This window comes from Semicossyphus pulcher, unplaced genomic scaffold, assembly GCF_022749685.1.
Source record: "Semicossyphus pulcher isolate SPU_LCO1_2020_fin unplaced genomic scaffold, fSemPul1.0.p SCAF_13, whole genome shotgun sequence".
Lineage (NCBI taxonomy): Eukaryota > Metazoa > Chordata > Actinopteri > Labriformes > Labridae > Semicossyphus > Semicossyphus pulcher.
This window is the reverse complement of record NW_027211637.1, coordinates 29,121,520-29,140,477: the sequence shown is the minus strand read 5'-3', so window position 1 is coordinate 29,140,477 and position 18,958 is coordinate 29,121,520. Positions and strand designations below refer to the sequence as shown.

At 41.2% G+C, this 18,958-nt stretch overlaps 1 protein-coding gene across 1 annotated transcript; it reads right to left on the bottom strand.

Annotated features, from left to right (window-relative positions):
- Window positions 1-757: 757 nt before the first annotated feature.
- LOC138590031 (monocarboxylate transporter 1-like) lies at window positions 758-18,573 on the bottom strand. The gene is made up of 4 exons (XM_069660558.1): window positions 18,357-18,573; window positions 6,625-6,768; window positions 5,658-6,473; window positions 758-4,842 (listed from the first exon to the last, which is right to left on the bottom strand). Exons 1-4 carry the CDS (start codon window positions 18,571-18,573, stop codon window positions 4,553-4,555), a joined length of 1,467 nt encoding a protein of 488 aa, XP_069516659.1. The 3' UTR covers window positions 758-4,552.
- Between the last annotated feature and the right edge of the window lie 385 nt (window positions 18,574-18,958).

The following is an 18,958-nucleotide window of genomic DNA, read 5'->3' as shown; positions in this document are numbered from 1 at the left end:
ATCTTAGACTCACATTTCTGTCAGGCAATAAGCAGAGGCTCAGGGTAGTAACCGCTCATTTGGGTCCGGCTTGGAACAGAGCTGTAGCTGGTTTCCTGGCAACGGCTCGTAGCCAGGAAATTATCAGGTTCAGTTTTCCCCTATAAAACCGTGAATTGTCGTCTTCTCGCTTGCTCAAATTAAATAAAAATGATATCGTGTAAATAATTAAGCTATGGTTCATGTATTTAGTTTAAAAAAAATAAAAAAATAAACAAAAAACGTCTAAATGTCTGGGTTTAGTGCCTGGCTATTTCCTGGTTAGGAGCTGTTGCAAGGCCACAAGCAAAGAATCATAACCTCCAGATATAACAACAAACCGACATTTTATTTTTTAAATCAAACAAACAGTATCAACAGGTCAGTTAGTGAGAGTAGAGGTGCTTTGAGGCAGATTTTTCTGTGTATAAAGCCACAGGCAGTTGCTTCTATTCATCACACTAAGCTAAGCTAGGCTAAGCCACTGCTAGCAGGGTAGTTTACCCATAAAAATATCCTCCAGCAAGGTAGCAAATAATTCTAAGCATATTTCCCAAAATTTCAACTAATTCTGTTAATATAACAGGTAGTTAAGAAACAAACTGCTGTAATAAATCTTAATTATTGTAGATGAATGTGTTTGGATGTTTTTTCTGCTGATTAAAAGATAAATGTCCTCTAATTTTTCAAAAGAACACAACAAATGCAATCATGTTTGTTTTAAAAAACGTTTATTCATTCTCTCACCAGTCATAAAAAACATTTCACGCATACAAACATAAAAACATCTACTGCAACTAGAATAAAAATAAAAGTTTTTTTTTCCAAGAAATGTAATACAATGATTTGTTCGTTGTTTTTAAACAAAGAAAGGTGCTGTGGTTATACAGTTCCATATACCAACAACCTTGCACTGGAAAACACTAACATTCAGTGTTTAATGAGATAGTTTTATTGGCAGTCATTCAAAGTGCAACCTTTCCTTGTCAAATACTTCTCTCAAAGGCAAAATAACTGAAGGTTTTAGTACATTTTTAATCAAAATATATCCCCTGACCTGTTGAATAACAGTGTATTATATGTACCCTTAAGATCATGGGTGTCATTCTGTAAATGAAAAACTGTAACTGAAGATAAAACATAATTTAGAGCAGGAAAATGTGGACACATGCGGCCTGTTGGCAACTAACGGTTCTTTTCCATCCTCTCAAATATAGACCTGTTAAACTGTACAGAAATTTTCTTCAAGTTGATGTCTGTAGACTGAAGTAGGAGAGAGAAACTAAACTCCCAATGGTACCAACAATAGCTTAAAACTAAACCAAAAAAAAAACTTCAGTCTAAAACAAATACATTTACTTTCAGACAACTTACACTATTTGATTTGAAAACTAATACTTACATTTGGTCATAGTATTAATACTAAAAACACATAACATGTAGCTTACAGTGTGAACGTACACTTCTGAGCACTTCGCTGACATTCCTACTTAAATAGAAAAAGTGATGTAGAGAGGGCGTCTGCACAGACACATTTGGCCCTGTTAGGAGGGAAATCTGGCTGGGAATTTAAATAAACGGTGCTCCATTAGGGCAACAGTACAGTTGTATGTATCATTAGAACAATTTTATTGTCTTCATGTTGTAAAGGATAAAACTGGAAAGACTTTATATTTTTGTTATTGTCAACAAGTCTCAAGACAAAGACCAAAACAAACAATGTGTTAGTCTCTCTTTATATCTTTTGGCTTCCCAAACTCTCACTCTCACTCTCAGCCCAAAGCCCATTTACCTGCACTAAACAAGGCTTTGAGACAAAAGAAAAATATAACCATCCTATATGGTGCCTTTATAAAGCCCAAGTTAGACATTAATACCACTTAAAGAATTTATCAAAATCGTAATCTTCTTGAGTCTGTTGTAAAAACAAATCATCCTTCAAAATAATTACTTTCATTGTTGCAAGAATTACCATTTTTTTTCTATCGAGAATATTAATTTAATTAATTGATTAAAAAATCTTTACCAAATGGTTAATTGTTAAAAACCTCCATTTATTTCCCTCATAGAGAAAATAAGGAAATCTTAGGGCGGACATGTCTCCCGTTTCCTCCAGTCTGGACACAAAAACTGTCCTCAAACTGACGTGTTGGCAGTGACACCAGTCATTTATGCGAATGCAAAAAGATGCACAATTAATCGTAACGTGAGTGAGGTCGATTTGAAACAAACACCTTGTGGATCTGATATGAAACATTCTGTTCAGCTTACAGACAAACTGCACAGAAAAACATGTTGATACTGCAGAAGCTGAAACTCAGACAAAAGAACTGATGACATCTGGCTACAGTTTAAACTCACACACACACACGTTCTCTCACTCTCACACACTTTTCCTCACATCCACATGAATCAAACGTCATTAAAAAGAGTACTTGTCAGATTGTCATAACACTGAGCTAAAATATAGATTTCTTTTAAATTACAAAGGTTTCTTGATATAACTGTAAACTACAATGTGTTATTCACAATTAAAAAACAACACTAGGGTACTGCAACGTCTCTAATCCAAGAATCCTGAAAAGGTTAGGATCGTGTGTGTGTGTGTGAGTGAGTGAAATTGTTCCTATATTGGCACCACAACCAGGCAGGTCAAAGCACACATGCACAAACACACTTAGTTATCCAATCGATCTGGTTCAATCACAGCCTCTTCACCCCCCAAATAAACAGTGTGTGGTGTCATATTATACTGTGAGCGGTCTCATCCTGCTGGTTACACAGCAGGTAAATCTGTGGGGTGGAGGAGAGTAACCATGTGAGCGTTTTTTGTTCAAATGTGTTGAAGATGCATAAAGAGCTGCTCTGTTTGGGGGGTGATACACACACAAAGTGCACACAAATTTATGTACAAGCATAGCATTTAAAGCACCTTCTACACTGCTGGCATTGTGACCTCGTTTAGCGACTACAGACTATCAAAAATTTCCTTCATACTTACATTCCTATATCTTTGTTTTTTGTCCTCACTGCTCATTTTTAGTGCTGTCATTGACTAAGTGTTAAAAATATTCTGTCCACCTAAAGTCTCCTTGTGTACTGAAGTTTATTTCTCCCAAAGTCTTAATTTTCTCCCCAAATTGTCCTTCCTTTTCCTCTCTCTTGGGCTGCCCCCTTACAGATGACATCACTTAAGTTCGTCCACCATCGTCCTTAGCAACCAGTTTTTCATTGGTTGGTTAGTCTCAGGAGACGAAAGCCTAAAACTCCATCCAGGAGCTGCACAAAGTCAAAAAAAATGTGTGCATGTTCAATCATTCTGTAGTGTTTCCATTGTGCCTTCCCCTTTTGGAAGGTGGAATTCTGGGTAATGTATGCATGTGATATAGTATAACCAAAAGGTGTCCAGATAACCTCAGGTTGTATATATTGTGTTTGCTGCATTAAGTGAATAAAGCATGCAACGTCACCGCAATGCATAACAAACTTTTTTACTAGTTAATTCCGGTAACTGAATCAGCTTAAAAATAAGTCTCCTTACTTTTTGTTCCGACACATTCAAAATAAATACCACTGTTGCTGCTTGTTGTTAACAGGCGGCTCACTTTGTGCGTACGCTCGGAAAGTGTATATAATTTAAGAGCTCATAGTTGCAGTTGTATAGTTCTCTGTTGTTGTTGCACAGTGATAAACATGAGCATGCACTCCCTGCACTGCAGCCACCAGGGTTTGATTCCAACCCTGACCGCTTACTGTATCTGACACCCTCCTTCCCTTCCCCAGATTTCCTACCTTTCTTCACCTTTCTGAAACAATCAATGCAAAAAAACCAACATGCAAACAAAAAACAATTTGTGAGTGGGTAAGTAGGTAAGTGTTTAGTTGGGGCAGCCCTACTTCTGTCCTCTATTGGTTCTACCTCTAAAACCAGCATGTGAGCAGACTGATTTACTGTGCCAATGGTAACATTAGTTTCTCCTTTCAATTATTTCATGTCCAGTCCTCGAGGATTGAAGCAATGCAAGTGTTGCGAGGGAAAATGTACAGTATCTCTAAGTACCGTAACAAAAAAATGCACTGTTTGACTGTCAATGAGGTCGAGATGGTTTGTTTCTGTGTTAGGCTCTGAATCTTAACGGCAACTCAAGACCCTGAGAGTAAAGTCCTCATTAGTTTACTGGCTTATATATTTTCTTTATCTTACAGTCATTCCGTCTGTTGTGCGTCTATCTGGTGATCATATAAGCGGCGTGTGTGCTCCTGGAGAACTCACCAAAAGGCACGTCAAATACCAAAAAAACCAGAGGTCTCAACGCGGTGAAAAAAAGCTGCTTGACAAGCTTGACTGACGGCTAAGCTTGACGTCACAGCAGCAGGTCTCAGTTTTCATTAGTCGAAGTAATTTCTATGGCTTCAGGGTTGTGTGCGAGGTTGTAATCTCCCTACAAAGACAGCGTGTGGTTGTAACTGCAGCTCTCGTGTGTTTCTGTTAGGTGTGTGCGTCCTTCTCGAGTCCTTTTTGTTTATAAACTTTCTACACCGTGTCCTCGTCCATCTTGGAGATTTCAGCCAGCGTAACAGCAGCCGGTACGTTGTTCTCCTCCCCCTCCTCATTTGATTTTGAAGGTGAGGGAGGTGCTAACATGGCGGTGCGCTCCTCCTTGGGCTCCTCCCTCTCTCTCCTCTCCTCCTCTTTCCTTTCTCGATCCAGCAAGCGGTAGTTGGTGCCCATTCCAATAAAGAGGACAATACTTGAGACTATGAGGATGATGCCAGAGGAGATGTAGGTGTAGTCGTAGTGGTTGTAGTAGTTATAGAAACTTCCTGAAGGGCACACAAGAGAAAAAGACGACTCAGATTTAAGACGCTCAAAAGACCGCCTGGCTCATAAAATTGACTTTCAACTGTGTCACAGTCATAGACCTTTTAGTAAAAGTGGATGTTTGTTAAAATGAACCTTCATAACGTCCAAAATCTTTGCTGTGTAGCCCTTTTCTTAAGACTGTGTGAGCGTGGAGTATCATGTTGTGATTGAGATCTCCCTGGCTCCGCATTCAACAGTGCATGCAACATCAGCGTAGTGCAGCGTTAAACATTAAGCTTTCCACATCATAGTTTGCCATCAGCTGAGAAATCCCAGTTTGTTCTCAAAGCAATGAACGCCATGCTAAATGATTGCTCACTCGTGCTATATTATAGTAGAGCTAAAATAGGCTCAATACTGAGCTATTATGTGTTTTATTCTAGATCATTTTTAAACAGGATTATGCAAACGACGACATCCTGCAGCCAAAACATTGTCAGCACATTTCGCCCTGCACATAATTACACAACGTCATCAATGAATCAACATAAAACGTGTGCAGGCAAAGAACAGAAGCCTTTGCTTTCGGTTGCACAAAGAATGACGGATTAAGCTATTGTAGTTTTTACTTGCAATGATCTCCCATGGCTAACTATGGGAGGTCTGTTTTAAAAGTCATTAAAACAATCAATAATTATTGATATCAGATAAAATAAAACATGTTATCGTGATACATTTTTCTCTGAGGTCACTATCTCAAAGTTCAGCAGTGTTAAGAATCTGAGTATATAAACACAGCCCTCCCTCTCTATGTGATGCACGCTGGATGTCTTACCTGTAAGCGGTGGTCCCAGCAGCACCGGCCCACACTCCACTATAGTGACCAGACCCACAGCTGAGGAGAACCTCTGAGCTCCCACCAGGTCCATCAGCGTCTCAAACAGCACCGCGCTCAGCCAGCCGAATGCGAAACCAAAGAAGATAGCATAGATCACAAATCCCATGTAGTCCTTTGACAGCGGCGCCAGAACGTGACACACTCCGTTATAAAGGACGGCAGCGGCGAAGAAGTACTGCACCCTGGGCCGGACCCACTTTGTGTTAGCCAGCATCCCCATGGAGGGCCGGGCGAACATATCAACGAAGGCCAGCACTGACAGCAGGAAAGCCGCCTTGTCTTTGCTGATGCCTATGCTCTTGGCGTAATTTGAAAGGAAGACAAGCGGAGCGAAGAGGCCGAAGAACATGATGACGTTTCCGCTCAGGTACAGCAGGAAGCCGCGGTGTTTGAACAGCGTCAGGTCGATGAAAGAGTTAATGGTCTGCAGGACTGTCTTCTTAGGCTGCGGCTGGACCGCATCCACCTTCCTGCCCTCGCCTGCCTCCGTGTCGGGCTTGGCCGGCTGGGGTTTGGGTCCGATGGGGCGCATGAGTGAGCCGGCCACGCAGCAGTTGAGCAGGAGTCCTCCAAGGATGAGGAAGCTGCCCCTCCATCCGAACTCATCGTACAGCCAGGAGTTAAGAGGAGCCAGCGTGGAGAGGAAAACGGGGCTGCCAGCCATGGCGATGCCGTTGGCGATGGGTCGGCGCTTGTAGAAGTATTTACCGATCATAGTGAGGGCCGGATTCAGGTTGAACGCCAGACCCAAACCTGGAGGGAGAGAAGGAAACAGAAAAGGAGAAGATGGTGAAATGATGACAAACAAAAACAATTACAAGGTCAAATAAACTCTACTCTGGTTTGTATTTTACCTTATCTGTACGTGTGGTACATTTAGGATGGCAATGAGTAAAATACTGACCTCCCACTACTCCTATGAAGAAGTAGAGCTGCTCCACAGTGTTGCAGAAAGAGGCAGCAACCAGTCCTGATCCTGCCAGACAGCCACCGAGTATGATGATCGGTCGGCTGCCAAATTTGTTCACCAGGATGCTGCTGATCGGACCTGGAGAGAGAGAGAGGAGACGGATGAGATATAATCAATTTAATAATTCAAATGTAAAAGTCTGTGGGGTTTTTGTTGATGGACAAAGCAGGGCATGTGTCTGCTTTGAGCTCCGAGAATTTGTGAGATCATTAGAATTAGAAAATTCAGATTTTTTGTAGCGAAAAAACAAAATATTTGAAGATCAAGGGGCTCTTTTTAGTGTTTACTGACATTTTATTGACCAATCAATCGATCATAAATTGAAAAAAAGAATGAAAATAAACATTTAATGCAACACTGTGTACAAGAGCATCACACATTCAGGTTAAAAAAGCAGGAAAATGCATAAAAGTCCAACAAACTCTGCTTGTGCAACGTACACTGTAGTTACATCAGATTGCCACTACCACTGTTCACCAACAGGGGGTGCTGTGATGGCAAAAATACAAGGCGAACCATGACTGATTGCGTAAGAGCACGCTGTTGCATGGATGTTACATGAAGGAAGAAGGGAGGAAAGAAGGGAGGGAAAGGAGGACAGAACAGGGGAGGGGGGGTCAGAATGAAAGGGTGAGAAGGAGGAGAGGAGTCAAGCGGTGCAAGGTATGACATGGCTGACGTCAGAGGGAGTGTAATGTAAACTAGGGGGTGAAATGTAAGGAGGGGGTGAGGAATGAAGAGATGAAAGAGGACGAGAAGAGAGTAAAAAAGAGGAGTGAAGACGAAGAGAAATAAGAAAGGTGAGGAGAAGACAAAAGAAAAAAAGGGAGAGGGTAAGAAGAGGAGAGGAAAGGAGAAAAGAGGGAGGAGGAAAGAAGTAGAGAAGGGGAGGAGAGGAAAGGAGAGAAGACTAGAGGAGCAAAGAGAAAAAGACAACAGGAGACAAAAGAGAAAAGCATAGAAGAAGAGAAGAGAGGAAAAGAAAGAAGAGAAGGGAGAGAAAAGGGGGATAGAGGAGAAATGAAAAAGGAAAAGAAAGGAAAGGAGAAGAAGGGAATGGGATAGAGGAGAAGGGAAGAGGAAGAGATGAGAAGAGAAGAGAGCAGAAGAGATGAAGGGTATAGAAAAAATGAGAAGAGAAAACGGGAAAAGAATAAAGGAGTAAGAAAGAGAAAGAACAGAAGAGAGGAGAGGAGAAGCAAAGAAGGGATCAGAATAGAAGAGAAGAGATGAAGGGAACAGGAGTGAGGAGAAGAGAAGAAGGGAACAGAAAAAAAGGAGAAGGGAACTGAATCGAGGAGAAGGAAAGGAAGGAAAAGAAAAGAGGAGAATAGAAGAAGGGAACAGAATAGAGGAGAAGAGAAGAAGGGATGAGAAAGAGGAGAAGAGAAGGAATCAGAAAAGAGGAGATGAGAAGAAGGGATCAGAATAGAAGAGAAGAGAAGAAGGGAACAGGAGTGAGGAGAAGAGAAGAAGGGAACAGAAAAAAAGGAGAAGGGAACTGAATCGAGGAGAAGGAAAGGAAGGAAGAGAAAAGAGGAGAAAAGAAGAAGGGAACAGAATAGAGGAGAAGAGAAGAAGGGATCAGAAAGAGGAGAAGAGAAGGAATCAGAAAAGAGGAGAAGAGAAGAAGGGAACAGAGTAGAGGAAAAGAGATGAGTCAAGGCGTCCCACGTGCCTCTCCTTGCGTGCCAGCCTCTCTATGAATGAGCCTTCACATGGATGGAGGCTGACACTGGGACACTGGCTCTGCTGGACGGGAATACAAAGTAAAGCCTGCAGCTTCTATACAGCAGCTCTGTGTGACACCGCTCTGCACGAACGTCAGCAGATGCAACGTTTTGTCAAATCAGCAACTATTTAATATTACCTATTAATCTGTACAGTGAAATTAAATAACTAAACAAAACATTAGGTTATTTTCTTGTTTTTAATTTCCCACCTCTACACACGGCTGTACAGAAAAAGTCACTCAACACAGACCAGCTCATTTGACAAACTATTAATGGTAATGAAAGGCCTAATGAGCAGGATTTTCCAAGTTAAAATGTTCATGCAAACGTTACGAAAGCAAGTTTTAAAAGCAAAAAGTATTGTGAATGAGTGATCGCTTCTTAAGTCATAAACACAGGAGAGGACTTTTTATACAATTGTCTATCTTACAATGTTACAGTTTCATTTAGCAGACGCTTTTGTCCAATGCAACTTACATGAGAGTTAAAACAACACAAGCAACAATCAAGACAGGAGGGAACAAAGTCAGTGAGTGCCAACAAACAGCTTCAAGTGCGATCGGACACAGGTGCCGACACGCTGAGCACAGGGTGTAAGACCTAATCAACAACATCCTCAGTGTCATCATCAATAGCTGTGTCCTAATCCAGGGGCTGCATCCTTCGAAGGACGTATTTGAAGGCCTATTGCGCCACAGAAGCGCGTCAAAGGCTGTCCCAATTCAAAGGCTCATTCAGATGCGGCCGACAAATTCGTCCTTCGTTCCCCGGGCCGTGGTCCAACGTATCCCTCGATGCATTGTGTAACGAAATGGCCGACTTTTACACGGCTGAAGGAATACACGTTTTAAATGTAAAAGTTTTTGGTTTCAACTCAAACAAATAGCTAGCGTTATTTATGTTTAAGAAAACGAAAGGGCCCTTGAAACAAATAATCTTTAAAATAATAGGTTAACTTACTTGACTTCAGTTATGCTAGCTAGTTAGCCCGCTAGCTACCTGTTGCTAGGCGACAGGAGCGGGGTTTGGTGACGCAAGGGTAGACCACAACGTCTCATTTCAGTTCAGCTTTAACAGTCTACACAGGCTATGAATGGAGCATCCTCCGTGGACCGCCTCCTTCGAACGCTGCAGCCCCTGGATTGGGACACAGCTAATATCTTTAAGTGCAAGGGTGTTCATTAAAGAGCTGGGTCTTTAGCTTCTTCTTAAAGGTGCAAGAGACTCTGCGGACCGAATGGAGGAGAAGAGTCTAGTCTAGCCTGCTGTGATGAGCGTACCAGGTGCATTTCATTGGCAAAGCATAGTGGGCGGGACGGAGTGTAGACCTGGATGAGAGCCGTGTTTGAAGCGAGTTTTGAATTTGTCGCGCTGCTGCGTTCTGGACCATCTGCAGAGGTTTGAATGTGCATGCAGGGAGGCCTGCCAGTAGGGAGTTGCAGTAGTTAATGCGTGATATTACGACTGCTCTATCTATATTAAATGGAGCAGTGGTTTAAAAAGTGTTCACTGGTGGGCCTTTATAGTCACTGCAGGTGGGCTGCATTTTCATTTGCAATGGATACATTTTTTCCCTTCACTTTTGTAATTCATTACATGCCCTTTTTTTGTATCTTAAACAGAATTTTGTTGGTTTCTGATATAAAATATGTTTTGGATACTTTGTCCCAAGTGTTGATGAGTTGTGTGACTAAATGTTTGGGTGGGCCCCTGAATAGTTTTGGATTTAAAACTGGCCAGCTTTCTTAAGTTTGGGAATATCTGATATATAGAATAAGAGTTATCTCAATTGCACACAACACATTAAACTTAACAGCTTAGATAAAACATAAACCTAAGCTGCACGTCTCTCCCTCTCCTGGCTACGTGGGGCTTAATTATACACTCTAACCCCCCGTCAAGGATAATTATAACACTCGCTAGTTGCAGCCCTAATAATGTGTGATTGAAGATAATGAAATTAAGACAGTGGACACACAGAGGTACACACAAAATTAAGTTAATAATCATGTTAGTGTTTCTACCAGGGTGCTCACAGCGAGTCGGCCCTTCACACACACTATGGAGGCTTTGCCCTTGAAACTTGGCAGCTGACCACAATGGCCGGGGGCGTCCGAGCATTCACTCACGCACTCACTAAATACCTCTCTCTCTCTCTCTGGGACACCTAGTTTGTGTGTTGTGTCTGTCACCGAGGGTCTGCCTGCCTGGCACAGAGCCCATCTCTGTGGGTTGCCATGTTCAGGGTGGTGGGTTGCCATATTGTAGTCAAACAAAGGATAAAAGAGGTGAGAACACAGGCTCACACAGACTTAATCATTTCTTCAGCTTGTTGGATCTGTGCGGTAAACAAAAAGGAACCTGTGCACGGACAGGAATGAATTTGCATTCACTCAACACTCACGCACACATAAATAAATCAGGAGTGACAGTCTTTGTTGCTGTTTGGCAAATCACAAAGAGGGCAGCGAGTTCTCAGAGATATTACATAAACGACCCGTCCCCCTCCTCCCTCCATCATTTGCTCCCTTTCTCTCTGTGACAGAAAGAACAACACCGAGAGGAGAGAGAAGACCTTTCCTCAGCTCGGCACTGACGCAGCATCCACAAGTGAGAGAGAAACGCACGTCAGGAGTGAGCCCAGCTGTGACGAGCTTCTCCTCGGTCTAAATTTAGCAAAGACGCTTTCACTTCTTACCGAGCAGGATCAAAATGTTCTAGTTTTTATTCTATATAACAGCTAATGTTTAGATTTAGTGCCTGGTTAAAGTGTAAGAGTGAGAGCAGCAGGTGGTGATGAGTCAGTCCCACCAGAAACAAAATAGAATAGACGAGGGACAGGAGAAACAGCTGATTGGATTTAACCCAACATTTGAATGCATCACACTTATCACCAGTCAGACCGACATCCCTCAAACTGGATATTTTGGGAAGTACGCCTAATGACTTTCTGGCAGAGTTGCATTCAAACATCTTTCCATCAAATATTATTCAAATAATTATCATTAATAATTCATCGTTTTTATCGCACACATCTTGCACTGATTGAGACCGTCATGCTATAATCTTGCACTAAAATGACATAAAAAGGCGATTTGTTTTCTTAATGATATTTAACAATTTGTCATTTCAAGGAAAACAAAAATGTTGATCACTTATCCCACGCTCGGGCGAATATATTTATTTTTAGGGCTGCACAATACACGACATAGTGTGTGTGTAAATGTAGGGTCCTCTAACAAAACGAAACCTCCCTTCTACTTTTGTCTCTTGGTTCAGTGATTCTGAAAAAGTAAAGAGTTCAGGTGGAGTTTTATCAACGTGACCAACATGGTGATGGAAAACAAAAGCACACAACCTCACGCTGTGTGTAGTAAAACAAGTAAACAAACAAGTAAGTAAACACTCTGCTGCACGTCCGCCCCCTTATCAGCCCGTATGTAGCCACAGTGTTAAAGAGCACCGGGATGAGGTCAGAATCAGAATCAGAGTTTTTGGAATTTACAAGGAATTTGTTTTGGTGATTTTCGTGCAGAACAATTAACACAGAACTACAATAAAAATAAGTAAGAGATTGCAAAGATTGCTGCTGATAACAGCAATGTACCCACTGAAAAGCCACCACACATATCTAAAGCCTGCCTCAATCATTCCACTAACATTATCTGTCACAGCGGCAGCGTCACTTGACAGTTGGCAGGCAGGTGACACACAGACTCTACAGCTCAGCGTCAGTTCACTCTGTCCTCTGATGAAAGGTTGCACTTATGTGACGGACTTCTGTTGTAGATTAGTCATGGAAGACAAGAAAAAAGGCGAGGGTCAGTGCTGAATTTTTAGTTGAATTCTCCTCACATTTAGCGCTATAAGCTGCTGTAAATGCCAATCAATACCCACATCAAGTCCCTCCTGCTTCCTGTTTTTAAAGGAAAAAAGAAATGTAGAATTAAACTGCTTCTTTAAATATGAAGTTGGAGGCAGTTAGCTTAGCATAAAGACTAGAAACAGGGGGAAACAGCGAGCCTGGTTTTGTGCAAAGTAAATAATAAAACCGGCCGACCAGCTCATCTAAAGCTCACGAATGAAAATGTAATATTATGTCAGACTAATCCACAGAAATACATTAAAAACTTCAAGTTGCAGTTGTAGGAGGAGTTATGTGTCCAATCTCAGAATCGATCAGCTAATGTCTGATAATGATTTAGCCTCCTGGTGAAGCAAACGGGTATTTGGACCATGGATGATATCCAGACCAAAGCTTCCTCTTCCGTTTGTAATGTTCAGTTTTTGGGTCACGCTGTCCTAAATTTGTAAATTCAATTAAATGTTTATTAGATCAAAGGGGTGTGTCTAATGTTTTCAGCATTATTGGCCTAAATCTAAACCCTCCCTCTCCTCTCCACTCCACTGCATGCTTAATCATATCAATATCCTGTAATCTAGAGCACTAATTTTATAGACAGAGTTGTTTTTGCTCATGCAAAAGTCACTCTCTCGCACACACACACACACACACACACACACACACACGCACGCACACATACACACCTGTCTTTCTTCAGGCTCTTTCGCCTCCAACACAAGAAATCTTGCAGATCATAAGATATCAGTATTCCCACTCAGTGAGTCTGGGATCAGTGTTAACATGAAGTGACTAAAGGCTTTTTAGCCAACATAAGATCCTCAAACTAGAGGGCTTAAAAAGGTAAGAAACAAGTTTGTGTTTGTAATTCAGCCACACCTCTGAAGTCACAAGGATTAGGCAAATTAGGAGCATTGGAGCCAAGTTTGTGAAATAATCCTCCTATTTACTTTTCCATGCTCTTAGAGGGCCAGTGTATATTTAGTAGCATCTGACACTTAGGTTGCAGACTGAAACCAACTTACAACCGCCCCCCTCACACTCCCCTTCAAAGTGTTTAGGGAAACCTGCAGTGCCGCAATACTCATGAAAAATGTAAAAGGCTTTCTGGTGCCGGTGTTTGGTTTGTCCACTCGGGGCTACCGTAGCCTGTGTAACATGACTGATTCCTCTATAGGTGCAAAGACTTCATTGTAAGGTAACAAAAACACACTCTGATATATAGGGTTGATTATATATTCAATAATAATTAGATAACTTGTGTTGTTAGTCGCAAATATCAAATGATTGATTTATTTATTCCAAGTTTGTAGCTCCATGATCCGCCATTGCGATGTCGCAACTCTCTCTCTCTCTATGGCTCTGAAAGCACCGTCTCTCACTCACTCACTCACTCACTCAGTCACATACAGACTAATGTGTAGGGCTGACCCGGCAGTCAACCAAAAAGAGATAACATATACGTCCATATACGTTGTGTATTTTATGTAAGGGCTGGGCAGTTAATCGTCCCAACTATCCTGAAATAAAGATATTTAAAATTAAGCTATTTTTGTGTTTAATTTTTAGCAATGATGCTGCCGTTTTGTCCTATAAATCCAGCGCACTACTTTCTTTACAGGGGACTTACACCCAACTTACGCCCCTCTATTCACACAGATTTAGATACAGACAGACGACACCTTCTTGGTTGCACAGGAAAAACAAACAAAAAGATCAACAGACATATTCGGTGTATAAGACGCACTTTTAATACATTTTTTTCCATGTAATATGTGGGCTGCGTCCTATATACCGGTGCAACCAATATACCAGTTCAAAATGCAGAGAGCGTTATTTTATTGTGTTACGGTATTTTACCCAGACGGTGGCGCTATAATCTAGTATATTGTTATTATTATTATTTTTATGGTATGAGCTTCAGTTGTCAAACTGAGAATTATCAGCCACTTTACTAATTGGAAAAAAAACAATTAAATATCTTTATTTTTTGCACACCAGGACATCAAAGACATGAAGTACGAGTATAGTGATTATGATGATAATGGACAAAATGACTACACAGCACTCATAACTAAAGAAAGAGTTGTGTCTCATTTTCTTGTATGTTCTTTTTGCTGTATTTATTTCCCTGTTTATGTTTATTTAGTGTTCCAGTTTTCAACGTTTAACAGTGTATAAAAGTGTCAATTACATCTGCAGCTGAACATGATGCGACTCATTTATCTGGTTGTGATTTGTTTCACAACTTGAAACTAATAGACTTAGGGAGTTGACTTTTCATCTCTTCCTGCAGAACATCCTGTACAATCCTAACCTATTCACAGTGTTAGTCAGCTGAAACAGACGTCATCCAGCCAGAACAAAATTAAAACACGTCTGAGGATTTGTGGAAGTCGGTGTGTGTACGTGCGTTGCCTCATGTGTAACAGGCGAGTAATACGGTTACTGTCATTTATGCCCCAGTTTACCCAATAAGTCCTCACTCACTCACTGGCAGACATGAGGGCGTCATTAACTGGTGATCTGGCTGTATTGTGAAATAAGGCGGAGGGAAATAAAATAAGAAATAGGGAAAAAAAAGAAACTACTCAAACATCTGTCTCCTGTTATGCAATTTCTCTCCTCCTCCTCCTCCTCCTCCTCCTCCTCCTCCTCCTCCTCCTCCTCCCCTCTGCTTCTCCCTCAGCAGTTTTCTCTCCTGAATGCCTAAAACCTGCTGAGTAAGGCTGCCGGCTGGCACGCAGCCCTGAAATGGAGTAAATGAACAGATACTATTTTAAGAGTTTTGAAGATCTGAACTGACAGAGTAGAACAACATCATGTTTTTTTGCATGTAGGAAGTAGTAACTGAATACACTGAGGGAAGACAGAGAGTGTGTTTGAATGCAGAAAGAGCTTTCTTTGTGACATGGAAAAAGAGAAACCTGATCTGAAACCTTACTTAACCTCAAACTAGATCAGACACTGTGTCTTTCTTAAACCTTGCATTTATATGTAAAAAGGTGGGACGCAGCAGTGCAAAGAAACTGGCTCCTTTGAATTGATCTTTAGGAGACACAGGAAGTTATTTAGGTCAGCAACCGTCTCTAGGTTTGACATCCTCTGTAGGGACCTCGAGTCGATCCCCAGCTCTGGTGCTGTCTGAAATACAGCGAGCTACATAAGTATTTGGGCCATGAGACATTTTTTTGTTGGCTCTGTAAACCATCATCACAGCTGTGTTGTGTTTTTTCCTTTAGCTACAGCATAAAAAGACCCTGAAGATATGAATTAATTCATCTGTGGTTTCCCTTGCATTTCAACTGAAGGAATATGTGCTTGTTTTCATATTTTGTTTGCAAGCACTCCAGAGACCTCAACTCTCATATTGTCTCCTGCTTTCCCTTCAGCACTAAGTGTTATTCAAGCTGTGATTCTAGGGGAGAGATGAAGAAATGATCGTGCAATTGGGCGGAGAGAGAGAGAGAGTATAAGCTGAGAAAAAAAAGGCTGTTATTTGTTTTGCTTCAGTGGAGGAGAACGATAGCCAGAGATAAGAAGAAACTCTGTACATATCAACACACTCCTCCAGCCGTCCTGCTTTGGTCACTGACACAGCAGCAGTTTCTCTGGAAAGTATCCACTGCATAAAAACTACATTCCCAAGCTTGTCGCCATTTTTGTAACAATTGTTCAGTCACCAATTTCCATAACGAAAGCTAGCTAGCTATAATCTTAGCAATAAAAGGTGCTAATTAGAACCTGATAGGGTTCTTTAGCGTGTAACCATTGGGGAATTAATTTTTGGTTTGTTGTAGAATGTTTAATAAAGGCTCCACATGGAACATTTTCAGAGGCTTTACCAAGAAGCAGACATAAAGGAACCATCTGTGAAAGGTTCCTCCCAGAATACCTTCAAGTTTACAATTAGGTTCCTCAGAGAGCCCTTCTATGGTATAATGGCTTGCATTAGAACTAACTGGGGTTTCTATGCAGAACCTTTCCAACTTCTGAGAATGCTAACACTCTAAAAGCGCACATTAAAAAGCACAGGGGATTCTAGCTAGAACCCTTTTTAGCTGTGTTTACAAGAACGCGCTCATGGGTTCTAATGTTCTGCTTTAACATTTCAGATAGCTCACCCTTGGGGCATAACTGAGAGCCCTTTTATGATTATGAGAAGGATTTTGTTTACAGAGAACCTATTAATATTCCAAGAGTTTTATCTGCATAGAACCCAACTTAAAGGTTCTGCCGAGTAGCCTTTAATATTTCAAAGGTTTAATCTAGAACCTAGAGAGACCCTTAATAATCAAAGGGTTTCATCTACAGAGAACTATCTTATAATCTACGGGTTCCATCTGGAGAGAACCCATCCTTTAGGTTCTTCCGAGAACCCTTTTATATGACATGGGTCTCTTTTACAGAGAACCTATTAATATTCCAAGAGTTTTATCTGCATAGAACCCAACTTAAAGGTTCTGCCGAGTAGCCTTTAATATTTCAAAGGTTTAATCTAGAACCTAGAGAGACCCTTAATAATCAAAGGGTTTCATCTACAGAGAACTATCTTATAATCTACGGGTTCCATCTGGAGAGAACCCATCCTTTAGGTTCTTCCGAGAACCCTTTTATATGACATGGGTCTCTTTTACAGAGAACCTTTTAATATTCCAAGGGTTTCATCTACAAAGAACCCAAATTTAAGGTTCTGCTGCGTACCCTTTAATGTTCCAAAGGTTTCATCTAGAACCAACTTTGAAGGATATTCAGGAGTTCTACCAAGAAGCCTAAATGTTCCAAGGGTTTCAACTAGAGAAACATGTTTCATCTACAGAGAACGCATCCTGGGGGGGTCTATCGAGAACTCTTTATTATACCAAAAGTTTCATCTACCGAGAACTCTTACTTATATTCTTAACTTATATTACTTGGGTTTCATCTAGAGGGAATTCATCATTTCCATTCCCTACTGAGAACCCTTACATATGACAAGGGTTTCATCTACAGAGAACCCTTAAATATTGCAAGGGTTTTTATCTACATAGAACCCATATTTAAGGTTCTAATGAGTACCCCTTAATATTGCAAGTTTCATCTACAACCCACCTTGCCAGTACTTGGTGGGTTCTACCATGAGGCTTAATGTTTCAAGGGTTTCCACTAGAATCCACCTTTCTTGCCATTAAATAATTTAAGGGTTTAATCTTAATGCATCCTGGGAGTCTACTGAGAACTCCTTACAATACCAAAGGTGTCATCTACCGAGAACTTGCTTAAATTCTAACGGTTTAATCTACAGAAAAAGCATCCTAGAGGTCTTTTATATAACAAAGTTTTTATGTACGGAGAACGGGCTCTAAAAAAAGCCTTGTCTCATGAGGGTTCTAGGTAGAACTATATTGGCTGCACTCTATTTGGTTGTGCTTCTGTGCTGATTTCTAAATATGGAGTTGCAGGTGGGATGTTGAACAAATCAGCTGATAATCAAACAAAAGAGTGGTTGTACAGTCCCTCTTTGTTTGAAATCATGTGAACAAGTCATGTGAAATATGACATCATTTAAATTTATTACATGTGTTTCCCATGCTGTTGGTATATGTAGTATTTTTTTCACTTGGCGTGCAGCAACCACTGATTAAAGGTGTCATAGGTGACATGTGCCGTTAAGTAGCACATTAGTGGAGCGGAAACCCCTTATCCGCTCAAGCCAGCTCTGTGCCAGTCAGCTTTTTGGAGAACATCCAATGGGTATCACAACACGCCTCCAAGACTGTCTTAACAAATCAGAGATTATGGGCTGTGATTTAGAGATTTGTTACCAGGCAAGGTTGGATTTTCTGCTGATACAGGACTTAAAAAGGAAAAGCCCAACATTAAGTACATTCAGATTATTATCCATTGATTAATGTTGAGAAAGTTTATTTGACCCTTCTAAACAAAGAAAAATAAAGATTTCCCTGCCTGTCTGTATCCTGTCTGTAAAAGTCAAACATGCCCTTGGAATCATTGGAGAATAAATAAAAGACAAGCGTACTCTGCAATATCAAACAATAAACGCTAATTTCAAATGCCCACACGCCACTCACCTCCAGCATACATGACAGCCAGCATGATTGAGGAGATCCAGGACACCTGACTGGGAGTGGCATTGAAGATGACCTCTATCTCCTTGAAGAAGACTGTGATGGATTTGGGGAAGGCGTAGGAGAAGCCAATGGAGATGAAGGCTCCCACCACCACCGCCCAGCCCCAGCCACCTTCAGGAGGGGTGTACCCCACAGGCCCGCCAATCGCTGGAGGCATGTCTGCTCACAAGGAGGAGGAAGAAGAACAAGAAGGAGAGTTCCTGGAGGACAGCTGTGTTCAGAGGGCGGGAAAAGGCCGGAGCAGGTACACTGGGATGAAAACCTGTGGAAGAAACGGGAAATAGAGCCGGTTAACATCAACATAGCTGGTGGAAGAAGGTGAAGTAGATAAATCATGTGTGGAGAAGAAACAAAAAAACTTGCCCCTGCCAGTAAGTACAGTTTTAAAATGCTAGTCTGCTTTAGAGTGAGAACATTGTCAATATTAAAATGCTTTCGAGAATATATTAACTCGAAATCAATCTACTATGGCCTTGGGAGACACTGGTTATATTCACAGTCAAAGCCTTTGATTCTTATATAAGAATCAAAGGCTTTGACTG

Excerpts from the sequence above, each read along its gene's own strand:
- LOC138590031 (XM_069660558.1), bottom strand. The coding sequence starts at position 18,573 with ATGCCTCCAGCGATTGGCGGGCCTGTGGGGTACACCCCTCCTGAAGGT. Across the intron at positions 6,769-18,356 it reads GGCTGTCATGTATGCTGGAG|GTCCGATCAGCAGCATCCTG; the intron begins GTGAGTGGCGTG and ends CTCTCTCTCCAG. Across the intron at positions 6,474-6,624 it reads CTTCATAGGAGTAGTGGGAG|GTTTGGGTCTGGCGTTCAAC; the intron begins GTCAGTATTTTA and ends CTCTCCCTCCAG.